The 24,045-nt window shown below is 41.9% G+C and overlaps 2 protein-coding genes and 1 long non-coding RNA gene across 17 annotated transcripts in view; 2 read left to right on the top strand and 1 right to left on the bottom strand.

The window, feature by feature from the left end:
• Positions 1 to 24,045, bottom strand: part of LOC107264875 (probable nuclear hormone receptor HR3) — an 88,963-nt gene that overhangs the window by 22,081 nt on the left and 42,837 nt on the right. The window contains exons 1-2 of one of the 14 annotated variants that reach the window (XM_015733621.2): positions 2,291 to 5,174; positions 1,137 to 1,603 (exon numbers count right to left, since the gene is read on the bottom strand). The exons of 6 other annotated variants lie outside the window; for them this stretch is intronic. In XM_015733621.2, coding sequence (XP_015589107.1) covers positions 1,137 to 1,293 — 157 coding nt within the window. In that variant the 5' untranslated portion in view covers positions 1,294 to 1,603; positions 2,291 to 5,174. Of the gene's footprint in view, positions 1 to 1,136; positions 5,175 to 24,045 lie in introns of those variants that run through there. 7 more of the 14 variants (XM_025082087.1, XM_015733622.2, XM_015733623.2 and 4 more) reach the window with 7 other exon arrangements.
• Positions 5,241 to 24,045, top strand: part of LOC112493930 — a 52,273-nt gene continuing 33,468 nt past the window's right edge. The window contains exon 1 of one of the 2 annotated variants that reach the window (XR_003058922.1): positions 5,241 to 5,562. This is a non-coding gene — a long non-coding RNA (uncharacterized LOC112493930). The remainder of the gene's footprint in view (positions 5,563 to 24,045) is intronic. The other variant, XR_003058921.1, reaches the window with a different exon arrangement.
• LOC112493929 lies at positions 11,661 to 12,774 on the top strand. Its single transcript, XM_025082091.1, has 2 exons — positions 11,661 to 11,870; positions 12,419 to 12,774. The coding sequence occupies exons 1-2, from the start codon at positions 11,688 to 11,690 to the stop codon at positions 12,566 to 12,568; spliced, it is 333 nt and encodes a 110-aa protein (XP_024937859.1). The 5' UTR covers positions 11,661 to 11,687; the 3' UTR covers positions 12,569 to 12,774.

Below are 24,045 nucleotides of genomic sequence, written 5' to 3'. Positions count from 1 at the left end.
AACAACCCTTGTATACAGATATAGATAAAATAAATAGATCAATATCGAACAATCAAAATCTCATAATCCGGCATATACGCTGCAATCGATAATTGGAATTCAATGTCGAAAATACATCTCATAGCTCTCTGCATTACCGACAGAGCCAAAGCCACCAATAAAAAGTCCATTCTCGTTCGATAGCCAATAACGGAACGTGTCAATGATCTCATATAAAAGTATCTAATTTATCCCAAACTGTCTTAACGAGCCACCCCGTACATGGATTCTTCACGTAACAGTCTCCTGCTACGATAATGCTGCCGAGCCCTGGAATGCCGGTGAGTCGAGTACGATAGGTCACTTCCCATGCGTGAATTACAATCTTTTCGCGGAACCAATGAACATCGGCATATTATACGTACACGTAATCAGCAGTGGGGATGCTATTATGGTACACGTGACTCTTATCATGGTAACGTGAATGGACGGAACAGGGAAGCGCAGCAGGTGAAGCAGAAAGGTATACAAGAAAACCCGTTACCAAATTTCTTATAAGATTCGACGGAATCCAGTGTCTCAATGTGCGTTCACAAAGAAATGCGTGGAGCGATGGAAAAATAATTTGACTTATTTTCAAACTCACGTCGTTGTCCCTACCGAAGACTACTAACTCGGAGCACTGCTTATCAAAGCCGTAAGGCCGTATTCGCAAGGCGACGGCAAACCGCGAAAATTATCTCACTGAATTTGCCCCTTATCGGTGCTTGTGAGACGAACTTAATTCGGATACGACTTTGGAGTATCGTCTTAATATGGATTTAGATTACGTTATGAAAGCACCTTGTGTATATATATATATATGTAAATTCAGACAGCACGAGGAGGTACGTCACAGTAACAAAGGAATAGAATAGGGGATACGTACAAGTGCGAAAAAATCATGGTATACGTATGTACGTGCATCAGTCACGAGAGTGACGCGTGAACCATATGAGGGTTCGTGTTATGAGATTTTTGAAAAAAATTTTTATTCATGACTTGAAGAGGTGAGAATTGTTGCATTAATTGAAAATGGCGTGATTGTTGTTTTTCATATTTTTTTTAACAGCGGCTGATTTTTCTTCATTTTTTTTTTTTTTGATTGTTTTGTCTACCTCGTATGGAATTGGCTTGTACTCGACGATCATCCAGAATGGTGTTGCTGGGACTTCCGGTTTGATTTGACGGTCCTGTTCTCGCTTCCGGCGGTTGAGGGCTGGTGCTATCTGCGCCCCAAGTAGGCCCACCGAACACTGACAGATTTCCCTCCATTTACGTACTATCACGATATCATCTCCTTGGCACCAATGTTTTATCCTGTGATTTACGTCATACGGCATATTAGGCCATTCAAAGTTTCGAGCCCGTACGATTTCGTTCACTTTGGCTCGCTTAATTTTCCAAACTTTTATTTCTTGCTTTCGATAACAATGCCCGCACTCGTCGCAGAGTTCGAATTAAAAAATTTGTGTTAACGGAAGAAAAAAAAGAAAGGGCCAAAATTTCTCGACACGGTGCGAGAATAAACGAAAATTTATATTTCAAGCGACCGGTCACTGTTTATCGCGAGATCGGGGATAATCTGTGAAAAAAATGTTGACAAACGACAAGAGCAATAAATTGTTCCGTATTGTTAGGAGGGAAGAATTTTTTATGAAAAAAATAATATTTTTTATTGCTACTCTCGTTCGTTACTCTTTGTTAATCAAGGCAATTTCTTTAGATACTCGAGTCTACGATTTTGAAAATATAGTCAGAGAGAAATACATGGTGTTATATGCGAAAACTTTACGCTTATCCGCTCGATTAAACTTTACGGTTACTTGAGGTTACTCGGATATATGTGAATGATCGTGAATTCATGTGGAATCCGGAAAACGACTCGGCCACATCCGCAAGATACGATAGGGAAGTTGAAGAAAGATGGAGATTCTCCTAAGAATAAAATATCGTCGTCAGCCCTTAGACTCGCAAAGGGGAGCATGAAAAGTTAACGGACGATATGTAAGCGCACCCTAAAGATTTTGTTTACGTGTACGGTAACTAGAAAGAAAAGTTAAAAAAAAAATGGATACAAGTTCAAAACTTCATTTTCGAAATTTCCAGCCTCAGAAACTTTTTATTTCTCATACGTTTCAATAAGAACACCCGGTACCCGTGTTTATAAGTATTCTCAAGGAATGCATAGAGATAAAGGGAGAATTAAAAGAAAAAACAATATTGAGATTCCTATGAGATAAAAGAAAGATGGCCTCCTTGAGGTACCTACTGCAGGAATAGGCGTGGTATTGTCCGTGCTTGACGATGCATTGTTAAATGAACGTATCCACTAAGGAGGTCTTGGGTCTATTGTTAAACATTATAGTCCAGGGACTCTAGCAGGTATATAGTATCACGACGCCAACTAGATATTGCGACCTTACTGTTCTGACAGAAACATTTTTTTCGGTTTGATTACGCGATCTTTGAAAAAGTCTTCGTAAGACTTTACGCTTTGTAGGATTTACACGTCGAGGTTGTTTGACGCGAGAAAGGAAAAAAAAAGAGTGAGAAAAAAGTAAATGGAAAATTTGGTGGAATTTTCAGTTTCCTCTTTACCGAAGCCAAAGACGCTTTGTCGTGAGTATCGTGTGTTGTGGGACACTAGCGCCGCTGGTAGCGTTGAGGCGCTTGCACCATATAGTCAAACATTACATAACCGAGAACGATGAACCCAGAGTACAGTCACCTAACACGCTTGCATCTTTAACGTATAAAGCGTCACGGAGCAGTGCGGCTGCAGAGAAAATTTTCAAAATACAAATCTATGTATATAAAAGCGAGAGGGTGATTTTTTTCAAAATTATATCGAATACTTCTTTCAGCCAACTTTTATTTCAGATCCTATAATCAGTCATGCCGCTTGGTACGAGCAGTGGAAGTTTTACTTTTTTGTTATTTCAAATGACTGAAAAGCAAAATTTTTTAATATTCAAATCCAAGACATTATATATGTCACGTGGTGCGTGTAAACGTGCGCTTAACACGAGAATACTTTTGTTCATTAATTTTCGTAATGTTGCTTTAATATTTTTTTTAATCGGTATGCGACTTGTCGAAAAAAATTTATTTATAAGACTGTATTACCTAATACGTGTTTTGTCGAAATCATAGGTATTACGTGAAATATGTCTTCGACGTTTTAACTGTTATGATACAATGGACACCAAACTTCTACTTGCTTTCTTTTTCCTTAGCTTCTCTCCTTCGTTAATTATCTTGCTACGGCTGTGCACTTCGTGATTTAAATCCGTCGAAATCCTTTTGTAATTTTAGGTTATCGGCTAACTTCTCTCTTGACTCATACAATATCTTGGATTAAAAGAGGATTAATAACTATCAAGACTTTCAAGCATAAAAGTATCACCAAAATATTCCTGTATCCTCCTGTAACGACACGTGTGAACGTTAACGTATAATATATTTCAATATGTTGTTATAAACGAAAAAGAAATTCTGTAAATACAGCCAAAAATATTCCTTAAGGAATATTCACAGTAACCGTGTCTACATAAAACACACATGGATGTTCTGTATATGTGCAAGAACAAAAGCAATCAATAGATCAATCGTAAACGTCAATAATATTGTCTGGCCCTTACAAATTCAAAATATATTGTCTGCGATAAACAAACAAAGGATCCATTCATCGATCTATTCCTATTTAAAAAAAAAGAGAAAAAAAAATTCTATTCAATTCACGTAACCGAAAAATTACACGGAAAAACAAATTCTCATATTTCTTCCAGAAGTCCTGATCGAAGTATCGACTGTGCGAAGTATAATATAACGAGGACGTGTAAATATCGTCACGGAAACGAATGTATACTTCCACTTTTCGTAAGTAGGCACCGACGAGAGCGTGGACCAGGACGATAATAAATTTATAGAATCAAAGAAACACAAAAATCACTAGACGTATTGAAGCTCTGTGCATTTCTCTCTTTCTCTCTCTCTCTCTCACTATCACTCTATATATATTTCGTCATTTTCTTCAAAGTGTCACAAAACAAAACCCCATCCTCGAGCACGAGCTCGCATTCGCAAAGTGCGTCGTGGAGTATTTTTACAAGGGATTCCTCGTGTTGCGTGGAGTAGGCCGAGGCCGGATTCAGGGCGGGTCGTCTCCGTGGAGGTGATACAGAGAGACGAGACTCCCGGTCGAGCGACCAAAAGAAGTTTTTCAGCGAATAACGGAATTAGGCGTTGTCGCCGTTAGTAACAAGCCATCGGGAGTTTTTAGTCCGAGTTTTTGCCGAAGTCACGTAATTTCAAGACGATTTTTCACCAGAACACATCCGTTCACGGATCCCATAGGACAGGCGCACTTTGTTTCAGTAAAATTAAAACCACCGACACGTGCGTGTACATATGCACAGACGCGATCACCTTATGTTATCTTATGACGATTATTCCATCCACTGTACACTAGGTTCACGAAGATGCCACAAAGATGACGCTGATGACGATAGCAACAGGGGTTGACGAAATAACACGAAGGAGGAGACACTTGCACGTTACACCGGGCGTCTGTCCACTTCGATAAAACGCACTCGGCACCGAGACGCCCTAAACCAGGGAACGAGATACGACGTAGAGACGACGAACTTCTCACGGCACACACTACGGACACGAGTTCCTCGCTTAAGAATTCGGGAATTGATCTCAAGACGGACAGGTACACCCGCGACGGATAAAACAAGCGGGGACTGCAGGTCGGTCCCCCCGAGTGGGTAACCGGCAGCCGATACGACGCGCGCCCCGGAAAAACGCGTGGAAAGCCTCGAGAAGCATGAATTTTTTGGGGTTTGGTGAACCGAGAGAGGTTTTCGGGGACCAGCGGAGCAGCCTGGCATCTCACAATATGTCAGAACCCCCACCACACGACCGCACTGTAGCAGGTCACTGAACTGTGCGCCTCCGCCGATGATGGCCGAGTGCCTATCCCCACCAGAACTAAAACCTATCGCGCCCCCACCTGGCGGACAAGAAACACGAGCGTTCCCGAGCTTGGCCGAACCGTTACGAACGCGTACGCGCGCTTTCCGACGTGTCGCACTCGAAAGTCTACGAAGCGTTAGATTGCTCTGCTGGTTTTAGTTTTGCTTTGCAACGTCGGGAGCCTTTGTTATTGCCCGAGTGAATTTAATTACCTCTTTTAGATTGAAAAATGACCCAACCGTTTTTCTCTTATCGCTTACGTGGCTACGGGCCTATGCATTGAGGTTGGGTGTGCATGATGGCTACACAGGATTGACGGCGAGACTTGTGGCGCGTTCACAGGGGCGACGCCCAGCGCCTGCGTTGCGAACCAGGGCGACGCACGTGCCTGTCTGTTCGGCGGGATCGTGAAACGGAATTGTTCGCGGTGGAGTATGTGACGGTGGTGGGACGGCGGAGCGAAGGAGGATTAATGGACGGTGGTGGAAAGGCGTCCCGAGGAATGATGGAGGATAGGACGCCTGCGGCGTCGTATGCAAACAATGCTATCGATAAAGACGGGTAAGTGTGTGGCGCAGTGACACGCGCATCTACGACGATGCAACTTCCCCTCGTTTTACGTTGGTCGCGACGCACTTTGAACGGCGACACGTTTCACGCGAGATCGTTAAACGAATCCCGTATTGCCGCTGGAACGAAAATAGACGGTTTACGCTATTTCTCGCGATACATCAGCTTCCTCCTTGCGGAAGTGCATACGGGTATATGGTTTTACATGCGTCTACGTAACGCGTATACGTGTGACGGATCGAAAAAGACATTCAGAGGCAATGACCATTTCATATGGAATTCTCGTGTCACATTTTTGTTACGTTATTTAAATTTTTTATTTTCTATTTTCACGCGGAATACTTCCACCGCCTCACTGCTTTCCGTGACTATGGGTCGACGTACTTATGCCCGCTGAATGAAACTGTACGTGAAATTCGAATTCCGCCGATTTCTCACTTTGTCGAGCCACAGGAAGTGAAGTAGCTAGAAAACCCGCGACTTCCGAACATGATGGCGTCGCGAGGCCCAACCGATTACACGGAAGGGAACGTGATTGTGCGGCAAATAGAATAATTGGAAATTGATTAATTGACCGAAGAAGTATACCTATTGCATACATACATACACAGAAACATAGTGATCGGTTAGTAATCGTTAAATTTTCATAGCCGATATTTCCTGGCTGGTTTTCATCGATACTCTTACCGTGCACTGATTGGTCCATCTATATGACGCAATTGCATCAACATAGATATACAATAGAATGAACGTTCGCAATATTTCCATCTCTGTTACAGAGCAATGATACTATTGATAACGTTTCTGTTATTTACCGATAACGACGTTAATCTCAAACTAAACACGGAGCGTCTCGATGCCGCGCGTCGATGCAATTTGCGTCCTTCATTTCCACGCGGCGCAACGTCCCGCCGAATAATAATTTCCGTTTATTGCACGGCTCCGTAAGTTCTCGCGCTAATAGCCAGGCCCTATAACTATTCGCAAGCATTGCCATTTCCGTGAGCACATGCGAATCGGATAATTGCACATGGCTCCCAGCTACATCCAATTCGTGCTTCCTCTTTTATGTTAACTATATGAAACGGAAAACTTTACTCGTAACGTTCGGCCGGCCATTAGTAACTACATTCCGAGTATAGCATGTAACCTATGATAGTTGTGGTCAAGATAATTAAAATGATTAACATATAAATTTTCTACATATTCAAAAGTTACATATAAAACTAAATACATATATAGACATTTTTTTATTTTGTATTTAATTTTTCTCTCTTTTTTCCTTCCTTATCCTAATATATTTTTTATTCTCTCTTTCTCTCTCTCTCTCTCTCCTTTACCACCGTCCGGACCTTCTCAGCCAGCTTCTCGCATGTTGCATAACCGGCCACGAGGTTGCCAACCTGCAGGACGTAATACTCTATAAATACCAGAAGAAATAAATAATTGTGCAGCTGAGTATCCTGGTGTATTCAGTGTAAAGTAACTATATGGTCACCCTAGGGATATTCCCCAGATAGTTACAAAATCCATTGTCGAATAAGAATTTTATATTGAAAATATGATTTTAAAAAATTATCTCACGCGACACGATATATCTGCCGAGTCCATTAGTAGACGTTAAACAGGTACGTATAAAGCCAATCAAGATGGGCGTGAAAAAATTTAACGGGTGACTAGGAAAAAAAAATCTGATTATAAAATCAGACACGTTATTCCTATTACGGTGTACGAACGATACGTCATGCAATAGGAAAGTATATTTGAATGAGGTCAATACGAAAAATGCTAATACATTTCGAGCTACTACACTATAAAAGCCATAACGAAACGAGTGCATCTACTCCTGAGTCACAGGTTACTATTACGGATGACTGGTTTACTTATCAATGATTGCTCGCGAAAAAAATTCGCATAACGAAATGCAATAGCGCGTATAAATCATCGAACCGGGAGTGTCGTCAAGTATCTCCCGCGCCCGAGAGAGACGCCTGGCGTCGTTCGTAGCGACCGACGCTCGTTTCTATGTTGGTAAACAAACTCTCCCATTCTAAAGATATCTTCGTAGTATCCTTGGGACACTCGTAATATCCTTGTCCTGATTGATCGGTCGGCCGGCGAAAAAGAGTGACTGGTTGATTGAAAAAGTAAATAAATAAAAAGACGTCGCGACGTCCTGTAATTATTTTCATTGCACGCAGACGCTTCAAGTGATACAAATTTTAATTGTCACTCCGAAAGGACACTGCAAGCCGATAACACGACGATCAGGATACCGAAGGAATTTTTGGCTTATCTTTTACGACCATTTGTTTTATCCACTGCTGCGGAGACGTTATGTTGATATACGTAGTCGCTATAGATATCGTCCGTGTCGTTCTAATGCAATCGGCACGATTTATGCGTACGATTTTGCGCAGTCCCACAGAAAAGGCGATGTCACTAGATAGCTTGCCGATATTACACGAATATTTATGTACGTAGACACGTTCTACGTTAGCACCTATGTCCGCCATTACGTCCTCTATGGAGTCTCAGACGTCCCACGAGGAAAGCGTTATACGCTTCTACCGTAGCTACGCGCCCGCCATCTGTGCGAAATCGTACTGAACCTCAGTCTGAACTTTGGCGAGTCTCCCGAAGGAGAAGCGGCCATTCGGCTGTGAGACGCCGAAGGTTACGGACGGGTGTTAGAGAAGACGTATTTTTATTTCAATAGCAAATAACTTTTGACTATTACAGATGCACTATGATACCCTTTGTTTGAAGTATAGAAAATATTCCAAATAGACAAATTAGATGCCGTTTAAAGGTAGAGGCTGTCTTGCTTTTTTGTTAATTGCACCCTTACGCTACCCCTAACAAATGGTCATCGCTCTTGATAATGTATAATAACACGGCCACAGTACTCCCTAATGTAGTTTCGCGAGTAAAATGGAAATACGTAATTGAATTAGGGGTGGAACTTGATAAAAGGGATGCTGGAGGTGTCTGTTTTTATTTTCTTGGTCTTTGTATGTCTGTAGTATCTATAGGTATGCATAATGAGAAAGCCAAGAAAGTTCTTAGGCAGTGTCTCGTAGTACGATATGTAGATGTACAGTCTGTATAAAAATATGAAAAAATTATATATGAGTTCGTACACCTAATTAGGATTGCGTAACGATGCGGCTGACAGAAGGGGTGTACTGGTTGCCATAATAAATAATAATTTAACCCAGAGGGTCCACAGGGTGCGGCATAGTCGTGAGTGAAAATCGAAGCTATTAAACTACACCCTAAGAAGTTCCTGATGGGAGGATTAGTTTTCGTAAAATTAAATGCCCGCCACCCCAGAGTATCAGTTTCAATGGTATCCAGGTGAATGCGCATACACAATAAAAACTTGTGGCAAACTGGTAAAAGGGGGTTGTGCAAGAATCTCCCTAAGTGGACTGGAATAAAATATAAAGAGCGTAGAAACTCCAGTCACGTGGTCGTTGAGAGAGTTTGGCGCCAATTTCAAATTAACGAGATAAGAGGGGATGGTTTGCGCAGACTGGCGTTACCTATATACAGAGGGATTCCCTTTCACCCTTATGACTAAACTTCCTCAGGGATATCCTTGGGAAGAATTTACTCCGGCGAGGAAGTGACGCAAAGACGCCGAGGTTGGGCGAACGCACGAATTGCACTCGGTAAATCCAGCTAGAATAGATATCGCCCATTGCTCCCTCTTAAATCTTGCAGAACGAACGGATGGGGGAGTGTTGTGAATCGCAGTGCGAATGTGGGTCAGACTGGAAAATAGCCAGTGCCACGTAGGTGAGTTCACGTAGCTGTAAAGTCGATCGCGGGGCATTGGTGTTAGATTTATCCATACATATTTGAGATTATATATAAATATATACATACGAACGTCAGTACGCTAGTTGTTGAGCGAACGAGGATTTTGCACGAAGAAGTAACAATGCCAGAGGAGAAATATGCCTACTGCTAATGTTTTTGAGAAAACGAGAAAAAAAAATAATTTATTTTCACTGGTTTACGTATCAGTATTATTGCACGCGTTGTAGATAGCCCTGTTATAATGGTATAGGAAAAAAGTATGGGTTAAGATAGTTAAAAATGTATCCGCTAGCCGTTAGTGGCGCCACTGGTTACCTAGGAAGGTACCGAAGAAAAAGTTGTGTGGCGTCTCAGTACGTTTTTCTTTGGCTGTACGGAGGGAGCGATAAAAATTGCACAAGAAGTCGACCCCCCACGTAATTCGAAATGCAAACAACCCCAGGTATGCCGTGTGCAACTCAAATGAGCCCGAGCGCTCTAGACAAGAATGACCGTTACAGTTTCCTTAAGCGAAACTGTGTGGCAACGATTGCGACATCGTATCACGGCACCAGGTAGAAACGATCGTCCTGCTCCGATGCCAAGCTCGTTAGGAATCCGAAAAGATTCTCGAATTTGGGCCGCGGTACGCGAATAGCTTGAATCTTAAGTGAGCCGACTGTATGTCTTCCGCCTGGTTTCGATCTTATTCAATCTTCCACGGTTAGATATCTCTAACGATACGTTTAAGTATTAGGGCCGTTAAGCGGCAGACGCTGTTCAGAGGTTATAACAATCCGTAAGGCAGCGACAAAACACAGGGGCACAATGGATACGCGTATTAATAGATAAATGTAAAAGCATAGTTGGAGATCCCATAGGAGGAAATCTGAACGTAGTATTCACACAGAGATATTGAAATATTTCACGGTATTTAAATAAGTTTCAATCGCAACGGTTTTTCGAAATTGAATAGGGATACGTTACAGTCACGCCTACTGCTAAGCTTCCTCCTCCGTTACGTTCCCGTTTGAAGCTTTCATCGTATAGAGGCAGTCCGTACGAATTCCACGGTATAATGGAGCCAAGTAAACGTGGATGCAAGGTGCAAGCCCGAAGCTTCGCGTGAAAAGCCAACGTTTTTCCGGCGGTCAATACGAAGCTGGCGCTGCCGACGGAAGGTTAGTAACTTCGACGGTGAACGACCGAGACATCTGCGCATGCGCCGGTACGCCGCTGACCCAGATGCTCAACGTGATTGCCGCTCGGGACTTTACGCCGATCTTCGTGCATTCCCGTACGGCGCGGGCGCCTCATGACTGACCCACATCGCATCGCGCCACTTGCGATCCGCCGTCAGAGCGCGTCGTACCGTGAATATTTCGACAGGATGCCGCGATTTTATTTGGTTTGTCTTTTACATCCACGGTAACATATTTAATTTCTATTGTCATTTCAAATTCAAACTTACACGAGGATCGCTCGTGGCTTCTCCGTACGTCTCTGTATCTTACGTAATAATCGTTTCGTTGATTTCTACCGTATAATGTCACGTATACGCGGAGCGGGTTTACATAAAGTTTTGGCAGGATTGGATTAACGTGATTGTAGGACACGGGTACAGTCGCCAATGGAGTTTCGCGAATTTCCATACCCAGTATCTTGGGGGGTCTCTGTCGTAACGGTTGATTGCTCGTAAACCCGAAGACACGTAAATGCACGGGATATACAGATATCGTCGTATAGGTTAGGTTACGGCAGTCTGCTGTATCATAGCGTGTTTGATGAAACTGCCATTAAAAATTATATTACCCGTAACGGTTGCATCGGTAATTTAATTTTGTCATGGAGTAAAGTGGGAGAGATGCGCGCGCATCCATACTGAAACAATACGAAATCGCAAATGGCGTTGATTTCGTGCTGGTAAAGAGTTTGAAAAATGACAAATTAATATATATATATGTCTGGGTAACGAGCAAACGTTACGTTACGCAATCGCATGGGAAATCTCATATGATCCAATGGAATTCGTAACGTAATTACGGCGTAATCACGCAATCAGAGTCTCTTTGTCTCGTGAGCGTCTTTTTCGTATTACCCAATAGCGTAATCTTTTTCAACAGTATATTGTGACGCGTATCTTCTTCCAATTTTTTTTTTTTCACTTCCTTTCACATCTTATCTCCTTCCCACCCTTTTACGCTCGCGTACTGTTTTACAGCTCATCGAAAAGCTTTTCGTCCACCTTGAATAAACGTCGAGCTCGTGTAAACAGACGGAGAAATCACAAATAAAATTTCGAAATCAGCATGGCGCACCTTATTTCCAGTAACGCACAAGTTTACCTGCCTCACGCTTTAGCATCCGCCTTTATACGTCATTTGCAATTTCGCAACCCCTTTGCCAGGTTGCTGAAGCTGAAACCGAGTTTACAAATAAGCGCGAAGTACGCGTTAAGGGTAGAAATCCTGAAAGAAGGAAAATTGTCCGACGTAAGAGAAATAATTTTCATAAAAAAAAAAAGACACCTCGCGTCTATCGTGACGCAATGCATTTCTCAGAATTATTCATTATATTAATTTTTTTTTAAATTCGTCACCGGACTCATATCTCCTCATTCCAGTAATTAATTTTTTTTTATAAAAAAAAATTTATTAACCTCATTTTCACGAACCGAAAGATACCTCGTTACGCATCGGCTTCCTGGATTACAAGTTCCCGGATCGTCCAACAGTTTGACATCCGCATACGGAGATTGGTTTCCGAATGCCAAATCGTGTGTGGTGAAATTTAGAAAGCACGCCCGCATCGACGCCATCGTCTGTCCGCCGGACGCAATTGCGTGGCGACTCGTGCGTATAAAAGTCATTCGTGATTTGTGCCTGCATCGGTGTACGTATGCGTATTACGTAGTCATGACAGGAGCGGAATTGTTTTGGACGGAATTGCCTTTCGAGAAGTTTCTTTACGGTGGATTAATCTAGATATATCATATGTATAACCCATATATATATATATGATAAGTATACGTAAAATCTAGATCGGTCTGGATGACGTCCCAGATTCGTCAGATGACGAAGAGATGATACTCTGGATGCGGGGAACTCTAGCGGACAGTTCTCCACGCTTTGAAACAACTTATGCCAATGAATATGATGATAATGGACGCCTTACTGACTCGTTACGTTGAGTAGTTGCAGCTTCAGCGTAGCTGGTGCTTTTGAAGTAGAAGAGAGAGGGGGGAAGTTGGGTAGGGGGTGCTTTGTATTTTTTGATTTTAGTAAGCATGCATGATAAAGGATGCTGCGAGTCGAGTGACGAGACAATGAACCAACTTTTTGGAATAACCAAGAATCGCCCGCTTACGTACCATCTCCTTCGTGCGTTCGTAAAAAGATTAAAAAATTCCGCCAAAACGAAAAAAAAAATTATCACAAAACCACTACTCGTACAGTGACACCCATTCTTTTAAAATCCACTGATAAGGTACAGTCACGAAAGAAATTTTTTTTTTTTTTCAAAATTCTCAATAGTCAACGAAGCTAACCTCAAAATTTCACTCGTCCCTTATAAATTCTTCCAGTAGCCGCAAACTCCCGAAAAACCTCAAATCTCGTAGAGCCAATTTGCAACCGCGCCAATACCAACAATCCACCCCTGTCCAAAAATCGATGTATTATTTATTTATCGACAGTTGGCAAAACTAGTTTAGTCAGCATGCCGTCCAACAGGCAGCTACGAATGCTAGCATAATGGGCGATTGCGAAAGGAGCGTAGCGTGCAGTGTCGTAACTTTATCAGCGAAGGACAGCCTCGTGCACGGTCGCTGAACTGCAACAAGCCGAATTTTACAGTCGAACAGGAACAAGGTTAACTTTTTTTTTTTCTAACTTTGTCCGAACCTCGAATATACCATAACGGTATAAATAGTACAAAAAATTTCTTTCATTTATCGTCAAGATTTAAAATACGTTTTTAACAGTACACCCACAGTGTTACCAGTGTCTGGCCCGGTACTCACCGTTACTACTGTACAACCAACGGACAACGCAGGCTCTGACAATTAAAACAGTATTAAAGTACCCATATTCGTGAAGCGGCTTGTCCCGTTATAACTTTACATGTAAATCAAATAAATAAAAGTAATGCTCGGTTAAACGTCAGTTTCGTAGCCTATTAAATTTCCCTTACGTTTATTACGTGCACTGTCGATTAAACAATATTTTCTTTCTCATTACGAACTGTCATACTGAGTTTGCGTAATAACGATGCGTAAGAGGGTATACAGCAGTGGACTACGGTATGGATCTGTTGGCATGCAATTACCATGTGTTATATATATATATTTCTTTGTATATCGATACCTTAAAGGTACGTTCACACAGGTAGCAATTAATGTCGTTATTTACCGTGTATACATTTTTTTTTTCGTAGGATCTTGACTAATTGTTTAATTGTTTTATCGTATCACGCGTTAGCAGCCAATTACGTATAGACGGCCGCAAAAGTATTTTATCCTTATTTCACGAAATTGCGTGCAAGCCCCAAGGGATTCGAAACTGTTTACGTTACGCGTAAGAAAACCAACGCCCCGTTAAGAATGAAAAATATATATATCTAGTGTGCTTTACGATAACGAGCAATTACTTTGGCTCTGATGTACTTATTACATACGGTTAATAGGAGCCGCTGGCCTACGGGATATTTTACAATGCACGAACGCGCGTTCCTTACCGACTGCATGCCAAGCGAAGCCTTTACGCGCGTCTATGAAGAATTTTCTTTTACCCGAGTCTTCTACGCTGACCCCATACGTTATTGGCACATCGATACCGCCAACCACCATACAAATTAAGTGCTATTTAGCGGCTATCGAAAGGGAAGCTATACGGTCGTTCGCGATTGCATAAAGAAAAAAAAAAAAATTAGAGTACACGATGACGAGGACTGATTTGAATAATTATTAAAAAGAGAAAAAAAATTAAAGACAAGCACGCGAGCGTAATACAGTCCGATTAAAGAGACGATATGGACAACTGTCATTAAATCACAACAGCGTGTCAAAACAACGTGGTCTCGAGCCGTGTTATGACGTTTGACACTTTAAAAAATTTTTTTTTTCAAAATTTGAAAATCATCTTTTCTCAAAACACATAAACTGTATGCACTTGCCAGCATTTTCCCTGCTTCTTCTCGGCCCTGTAGCCGTCATTCTACATGCGTAAACGCGCGACGTCCGCGCACACGTCTCTTTTCTATACGCGTTAATATATATATATATAGGCATATGAGTGCGTAGCACGCGTGTATATCGGCCGGTTGGCAAGAACCCGGGGTGTGTTGGTAAGCCTGTATATCGGCGCGCAGTGCATGCACCTTCGTGAAGTGTGGGTGACGCCGATACTGATGTTGGCGCGTCAGTGTAACTGGGTCGCGGGTTCGACAACTTCAGCCAAGGCTGCCTAGTCAGTGACTCTCAACCGGCGAGTGCAGTTTTACCGTTGCGTTTATTCGTAATATGGAATTGTGCCCGAAATCAGGCATTTCAGCTATATAACGAGCAAGTACTTAACTAATGGATTGGGGTTAGAAAAGAAATCGATAGAAAGAGAAATACGGACTGACAGAAGGAATAACGAATAATCGATGTGGGGGGGAAGGGGGGCGGGAAAATTTTTATAAAAAAATATTAATTATCCGAAACTTTATATATTTCGATTTAAACTGTTTTACCGACCATTCAGGCGTACCGAGCAACGAACAACGTTTCGCGAGGGAAAAATCGAAAAACGACGTTGGACGACTGAGAATGTTCGTCGCTGCCAAGTTTCCTCGTGTTGTTTCATCTCGTGGCGATATTACATTGAGATATAGAAACAACTCATTACTTTCCTACGAATAGATTAGTCCTCACGCTTGTAATTAGCGATGTTAGAATTCCACTTTGCCTCAGAGAATTGTCATGACTGTTTTTCCTTCGACGAAGAATTGTTTAATTTTGAAAAAAAAATTAATCATTTACCAATCGATCGACGCCAATGAGAGAAGGGACTTACGGGCTTTTGTCTCTTTGTAAAATCCAAAATGACGACTGTGTCAAGCTTTCGTCTTACCTGCAACAGACGGAGAAAAATGGTTAGTGAGCGTTACGCGGTCGGTAAAAAAAATTATAAAGAAATTGCATTTACCGACAGAGTAATTACTAGAAAAATAGTGTGTATCAAGGTGCTCGGCCAAGGACCCATGTAATTTCCCTGATTCCCACTCATTAATAAGATTCGATGAATTTCATCGTGGCCACTCGTCCCAGGTTAAACCGAGTGTATCGCCGTGCGCGAAGTGACGTAAGCGAAAAAAACGCGGCTTATTGATTACTACAACGTGCTGTTCAATATGATGTAATCCTCCCACTGCTTATACCAGGACTTGTCTATAGACAATTTAGTCCGTTATCGTACATCATGTATAAATCATAGTACGTAAGGGGTAAGAAAGAGCACATACGATAGATACCAATATATTCCCTCTGTCTCTCGCGCCCACGTGTTATTAGGATGTAGGGTATTTTACGACTGAAAAAAAATTCCCTAGTCCAGGGGAAAAAATATAAATATTCCCCAGGCATCTCGTAACGAGCAGCCTCGTCGATAGAACAGAATATTTTCATTTCCGAACATCGATCCCGTGGGATTTACATTCGGTGCTTTATGTGCACGTAAAATGCGGATTCGCCTTAAACGAGAGAGAGAATAAAAATAATGTAAAGTTTTAGCGTGCTCGACAAAAAAAAAGTTTTGAATTTGGAAAATTAAAGGAAAAATGTACACAAAGTGCCCAGGTTGTGGCGCCTTTTCATGATAACGTTGTATGTATGTATAACCATGGCGAAATGCATTGCTGGTTGCTTTTCGTCGTTGTCGCGACGAAACTCCGTTGATTTACGTCGTTGTGTACCGCAGCCAGGCAAGGGCGACCTGCAGCCGGCGTCGCTCCGTTGCGCAAGAGAGCGACGATAATGGCGAGGAAAGGAAGAAAGAGGGGAAAGGAAGATGAAAAAAAGAATCGTAGAATATATATATATATATATATATATATATATATATATATTTAATCGTAGAATACCATATATATCTCTAGAGCGAGAGTCTCGCAGTGTGACAATGAAAAACACAATGCGCGTTATGTATGTCGAATGCATGTAAAATAAAATGCAAATAATAACTGACACATATATATATATGTATATCTACGAATTTACCAATATACTTTCCTAGTTACATTTTTCTAGTTCGAATAAAATTCACTAAGCAACTAGCATTTGATTGTGAACCGTCTAAGTAGGCAGGCCGGTACAGTATCGAGAAAACTGGATTAAAATGTAGCGAACGAGTCTTCCCGCGAGTATTGTATATACCTATAGGGGTCAGGTGTAGCAGGAATCGAAAAAGGCGCGAATTTTAAAAAGGATATAAAAATAAGCATAAGGGAACGTGGGCTACTTTGTAAATAAATTTCATCCCTTTCCCGATTACACCATCACTCCTAAAATTTTGATCAAAAAGCGCGCGAATCTTGCTTGCTTTTCAATTTCCCCGCCAATTTTCACGTAGACCATTCGCATTCGATCGTTCGAATCGTCCGATAACCATTCCAACCGAGCGAACACTGTTATTATCAGCACTGAGCGCCACTGCTATACGTTATCATAACATCAGCATGCCTGCCTGCATCTATCTATATTTCAAAGAGTTCGTGTGCAAGTATAGATGCGCGCCGCGCGCGACTAGATGTGTCATAGTGTGGCGTACGAATGTAAAATAAGCGAACTCGTCGCGGCGGGAAACGACGCGAGCGTTAAAAGCAAAAGCCGACAATTTTGTATGAACGGAAAATAAAAAGGGGAAAAAAAGCACCTACGTGCGGGAGACGTACGTGGTAAGGTAACGAAAAAAAATTTTTTTAAATAAGAAAAAAATTTTTGATTTCCCTGAAAATCCCAAAAAATTCAGGGATCACACGGACCTATCTATACTTAATGATCGTTGTCTTATCTGGTCGAAGCCATTAATAATTTTGGACAGATAAACAAGACAGTTTTTGGTCTTTTTGTAAATAATTTTTTTTAGCATTTTCGTCGCCCTAACCAAAAAATTGGTTAACGATACCGGTAACGGGAGCTTTGTTGAAACAATACGAAACTGGTATCATCGATTAAAGCCAGTTAAATAACGACTTAACCGCAACAACGTCCGCGATACTAATGACTGAGTTAATCCGTGTATGTGCATACGTTACACGTATATGAAAGCACCAGCGAATGCGTGAGCGAGCGAGTGAACGAGCCAAGTCAGGATCTTATGCAACGGCCGCTGGCTGCTAGGTTCCAAGTATGTAGTCAGGTACGAATCCTAGACTTTCAACCAAGAATCACAGCCGGTCTCGGCTAGAAGAAATCCTTGAGTCTCTGTATAGTAGGAAAAGAGTATGAATCCTCGATTTTCATTTATTCCCCAGCTACTTTAAAGACAAGTTAAACGAGACAGCCTCAAGAATGGCTATTGGGTTTATTGTGAAATACGTAAGAAATTTTTCATAAAAAAAAAATTCAAATCGCCATTTTCAATGTATAAAAATACAAAACTAGTTTGTGTACAATAAAATCTTACGATATATATATAGACAAGTATACAGCATACACTATATCCATGTAATAGTGTTACAGGCGGAAAAGGAGAACGGTCCCCGACCTACCTTACTGCATAGTTGTATAGGCAATAATGGCGCGCGATTCGTTTCTATATGGGTGCGAACGATCGGTTTTCCCTGTTCGTTAACGATCTCGACATGAGAATCGTGGGATCGTAGCGGCTAGACGACCAGACGATAAATTCGATATGAATGAAATGAATCTTTAAGAAAATGTAAGGTTAGGTTACACGCTCCCCATAATATTTCTTCCTAGGGACATTTTCGTGCGTCACCTTTCAAGCACAATCTAGGTTCTCGACTTAACGAATTTTCCTTCTCTACGACTCCGTCCCATCGGGTACCGGCTGCAGCGACCAGGCACCTTCGCTCGCTCGAGAAAAATGGGGCTAAGGTAGTCGTAGCCGTAAAACTGACATTCCCACCGTTATTCCCTAGTGTCCCTGACAAACGACAGGAAAATGAATTCCTTGGGATCGACAAAAGTCCAAGAAAAACTCTGCCGAAGTACAATCTAAAATATTATATAAGGAAAAAAAAAAAAAAAAAAAGAAAAGAGTAAAATCTCTATTTCACTAAATAAACCAATAGTTTGGAAAATCCTTGAAAATTCTATTAGACACTCTGATAGTAGCTACCAGCAATAAAAAAAAAAGACACTGACCATTAAAGCCCCGAGGCAACTCGGGACTGAATGCCGAAGGCGATTTTCACTTCTCAAGGGCCCGGGTGCGCGCGCACGCAGAAGCCGCACACGTCGCACTTGCGTACACGGGAATAAATAATGTTGCGACGATAATGCAATAGTCGCGCAGGCTCATTGGTATTTTCGCGACGCGATCAAAAATCGTGGAAAAACAGTTGACAAACACTTGAAAATGCTGCGCATGCATCGAGCTGCGCGTTGGGATTATTTGTGGAGGGGAGGCTCGCGTTGGATAGGGGCGAGAGAGGGGAGAGTCATACGCGCGTATATACCATAAGAATGAATTTGAGTACAGCCGTCTGCAAGGTGGAGGATGAAGAAGGACGAGGTGGATGACGGAGGTGGTGAAGTTGTAAAGGTGAGAGGGAGGTGGATACGCGAGACAAGGACAGAGGGTGAAGTGCTTCGGGTACGGCGGGAGGGGGGGTTACCGGTTGCATAACGACGTTGCCTCGGTCTCTCGTCAGACTACAACGCCGGTAGCTCTCCTTAGACGAGTGTTCGTAACTTTCTTTTTTTTTTCCGTGACGCAGCGTCGGCAAAGAACGCTTTGCTATCTAAAGCCGGTATCACGCCGCTTGAATTGCGCGGGCGACTTTCGCCCGGAATCCCGAGCGCGATGACGAAAGTTCGTGAATTCCTTGTTTCTTTTTTTTTTCTCTTGCTTCCTTCAGGCATTTTTCATATGGCCGTTGTCAGTGGTTTCATGGTATATAGAGGAATCGGGAAGATATCGGAATTGACGGTGATCGATTTTTGAGATTTTTTTTTAAATTAATTTTTCTGTACTTGATTCGTTATTATTTCGGCACCGTATATAGGCTGCTGTGTGGTGAGTTTCCGGACGTGGATCTTTAGTCTGCTCGAATATTTTGGTCTCGAAAGGACGTTGGTAATTTTTTTTTTCGAATTGATTAGACTTGTCAGTATTCAAGTGTTTGTCAACTGTATGTATGGTGGGTTAATTGTTTTCGTCGATAACTCTTAGATCTCGTGAGGGAGTAGATTTTCGATAGATTTCCAAGTGACACTTGTCTGTTTCACGTGCCGATTATATACAGGGTAGCGAATTAAATTAGTCCGACTCGAATCGTTCCAGTCTGCTCGGAGCGTTCCATTTAACAGTCTTTTATGTAAAATCCATGGATATCAGAATTCGCATAAAAAGAAAAGTCCTACGTGCCTTATTAATAACGATTTCGCTTTGTTCCGCTGCTTTTGTACGAATCCGTTTTTTTTTTTTTTTTTCTTTTACCCAAATATCACAGGCATAAAGCGCACCTGCTGATCGCTAAGGCGTTTCTGTCCTGCGCCGCGTTACAATTCATCGATTCAATGACCTTTTTCACGTGAAACGTGGTGAAATTCGTAGGTGGTCTACGGCGACGGAGGGGGTGGTGGGAGGTGGAGGATCAAAAAAATGAAGGCCGCGCACGAAAACGTGTCCAGCTAAAAGTACACGAATGTTGCAGCGGGGAGCTAAGGCCACGTCCGACAGTACCGGGGCGGGGGAGGGGGGGGGATCGACAACAAAACAAACAACAAGTACAACGTGCAAGGTCCTACCGTCCCACTAAACCTAACTAAATCCCGAACCACGTGCTCCAGATAAAATCACGAGGTTCACGCATGTTTAACGATTCTATCGTGCGCTTAGAATCGCATGAAGAATCCTCAGTGCATGAATGAATCAAGTTTATAATCATTATGGATCATCGTCCTCGACTCAAGGCGATTACCCCCTGTCGCTGGTAGTATCGGCTGGTTATACCGAGTAGCACGATTTTACTAATCGTTCTTAATCACTTGCGAACTATGCAATAAAATAATATCAACAGCATCGATTACGGATAAGAATTTTTCAATACCAACCCCATCTGGTTTTAAATTTAATTATTTTTTTTTTTAATTAAAATAATATTTCATTTTTCTCTCGGAGACGATATCAGCGGTCCATTCGAAGATTTATGAAAAATATCATCGCAGCATCCCTATCATCAATTATCCTCCAATGATCATAGGTTTCCCAAAAAAAATTTCAAATTGTTAAATTACATTGGTATTTAGACGACGACGGGGAAGGAGGGGCGGGAGAGAATGTTGTATTGTCTTCTCCCTCCCTCCATTATTTTTTATCTCATTTAATCCTTATCCCAGTCTCCTGGCACGAGAGATGCCAGGCTAAGATACATGTCTAAAAAGGTTGCCAGTAGCGTCCCCTATAAGTTACCCGATACACTTTCACTGATACCAACCTAGCCAAACGTTATAATAAAATGGCATAACCATTGCCAACGGCAACGTAATCGTAATTCAGAGGGTTAATAATCGCGGTTTAATAAAACGTCACTTTTCGCACGTGGAAGCAAATGACAGCTAGTGTCTGACCACGTGCGTACCTCGACTACGTTAAACGTCATCGATCTACAGGAGCATGGGAAGGCACGTAAGCCGACCAATAAAGGGGCATTTCCACTAGGCACAGGAGACAGAACCGAATACCCGTCTGACCGGCACGTGGTATGACTCCTGTGAATTTACTAGGGGAAAAAGAAAAATGAACCACGCGAATATTTCATCTCTACGACGCCCGGCGTCCTTTTATTTCGTCATATCGCCGCTTGATGTTTTCCACGTCACGAGCGTCCTTCCAGCGCGACTACCGGCGGACATTTCGAAATTCTTTAAGCGGAATACGAGGCGCTATGAATTTCATACGTAAATGCGATTCGTAAGAGAGCGAACGGTGTACGCGCGCTTCTACATTGTGGCAAGACTTTCCAAATCGTTATGATTCATACGGGAGGCCGGGCCTCTTATTTATTTTACACTTTTATTTTTCTTCTCTCTTTTTCTTCTTTATTTTTCAAACACGATTTTTACCCTACACACATACTATACACACATGACATATGCGTAATGTAAAACGAATTAACGAATCGTCACCATGGTTCTCGCTCAGGGTTGTTATACGATAATAACAATAATTTTGACAAGGACTAACATCGTGTTTTGTAAACAACAAAGACCTTGTTTATTAATAACCACGTGGACGGAAATAAAATAATATATGACAGAAGAATACGTTTCTTGGTCAATGATACAAATATATATATATACATATGTATATATATATTTACACACATATATTAGACATATGTTAGACATATATTAGATATAAGCCACTTGACTTCAAGCAAGCTTCAAGCTGATTAACGAAGACGAATTATTTTTTAAATTTTTATCTTTTCCAAGAATCACTTTCCCTTTCGATATCCTTAAGAATGACTTGCGCGTGCCTGAAATGTTAACGAATTGAAAATTTTTTTTGCACAGCCAAAAGTAAAACGCCGGATTGCCAGAGGGGCGAGCATAAAATAATATTAATATAAAAAAAATTCCTAACCTTGCATCCTTAACCGATATCATCCCTTGCGGAGAATGCTGTATTTCAAGAACGCGTATACATATATTTTTTTTTGTCATCGAAAGAGAGGCACGATGTATTCAAAGGGATTGAAACGCCCGGATCGAAATCTCACGTGACGCCCCGACACATCCCCCTTTAAGAGCTTTAATATAAGAGCCCGTTGGGCACATTTTTCCATATCTCCGACATTTCTGAAGCTTCCTCTCTCCGTTAAAGTTCTCTGAGGGACACCCTATATATATGCGTATATATACAGATCGGTGCATATACCTATATACGTCTGTGTATATATATCTATAGGGTGGCATCGATCTGCCTTCCATAGCGCAGCAAGCTATGAGAGACATGTATGTACCACCTACTATATATATATCACCACCTCGCTAAGGGTAGTTCCGTGTACTGGTGTGTCGTCGAGACATTAGGGCAGTGTGCGAAGGCACCGAACATAATGAGAAGAAGGGTAGGATAGAGAGAGAGAGAGAGAGGGGGGGGGGGGGTTTTCTATCTATGCCAGTACCCACTCGCTATAGGGGATGCTGGACTGAAATAAGGAATTCTTAGGCCGTAAGGCGTCGCCTTGGAAATGCGAGAATCTACTACCCCTTTTCTTCCACTAGTTCTACTTTTTCCTTTCACCCCTTTTTCTCCTGCACTTCACGTTACACCCTTACCTCTCTGCTCTTTCTCGTCCTTCCTTCCTACTTTGTTACCCTTTTTGGACCATTTTTCTCATTTTGTTTATATTCACCCTTTACTTACCCTCGAGGTATAACTTCTGCTTTTTGATATATTGAGGTGAGGTAGGATGATTGGGGTAGGGGGAGGGGGGTATTTAATAAATTATTTTACATATGGGTTGGGTACATATGGTATGGGTTACCTTATGAGTTGAAAGGGGAAAAGTGTGGTTGTGAAAAAAGAATGAAGGGGTGTATTGAAAAACGGTTTGCTCATCCCTGGCTGTAGCGGTGAATCGGTTGTTTAATTATTGTTTCTTTTTCCCACTTCAAGGTCGTGACTGCACAAGGCGCGTTTACAGCGTACGATTATTTCAGTTGAGCTTTTAATTAAACGTAAACCGACGTCACGTTAATAATCCAAAAATATTTTCGGAATGCACCACAGACTTGTCCTCGAGTCGTTACGCCGAGTCGTTAAGAAATTTTAAAAGCTCTCCTCTACGCCCCTGCGTTATTTTGACGTAGCATTGAGTCTGAGGAAATAGCAAAAAAGTCATTCACGATATCCCTAGTGACTTTCGGCAACAACGTAGTAAGGACGTATCACAGGGTTATACCCATTGCCAATGGCAAAGGGCAATAAAGCTGAAAAGCAGGGATTTTCGTGCCCACCAAAAAGTGACCACCTTCGTGCTTACGCGAGACAGAAAACATTAGTGCCATCTATCGGTAATCCCCTGAGTTACAATCTCACGTGGTGAAACATCGATAGCTCTGTAAAACTCCCTAGGGATCGCAACGAATATCCCTAGACATCAATGCACCGCAGCATCGTAATATCTGCCAGTTAACAGACTCTTCAAAATTCACCAAAGATATACGAGAACGATATTTATGAGATATCAGTAGAAAAAAAATTAGATAAATTCATTAGCAGAGCGACAGTGTCGGTTTATTAATTCTAGGGAATTCTTTTTTTTCCTCTTCCTCGCTCTCTCGTCAGGGACGTCTTTTAGATGGTGCACAAAGGGTGCACGTGCAGATGTATTGATGTTTCGACGACATGGGCTTCAGTTGCACGGCCTGGTATCGATCTGGGAACCCACGCTTTCGTGCCTCCTCCCCCGCCCCCTTCCGCCCCT

This window comes from Cephus cinctus, unplaced genomic scaffold, assembly GCF_000341935.2.
Source record: "Cephus cinctus unplaced genomic scaffold, Ccin1 Ccin1_scaffold0201, whole genome shotgun sequence".
Lineage (NCBI taxonomy): Eukaryota > Metazoa > Arthropoda > Insecta > Hymenoptera > Cephidae > Cephus > Cephus cinctus.
The sequence above is the reverse complement of the archived record's forward strand: the minus strand, read 5'-3'. Positions and strand labels throughout refer to the sequence as shown.

Bases quoted from the DNA above. Each gene is read 5' to 3' on its own strand.
- LOC112493929 (XM_025082091.1), top strand. From the start codon at position 11,688: ATGGCGCACCTTATTTCCAGTAACGCACAAGTTTACCTGCCTCACGCT. The intron at 11,871-12,418 runs GTAAGAGAAATA...CGTAAAATCTAG, and splicing joins AAGAAGGAAAATTGTCCGAC to ATCGGTCTGGATGACGTCCC.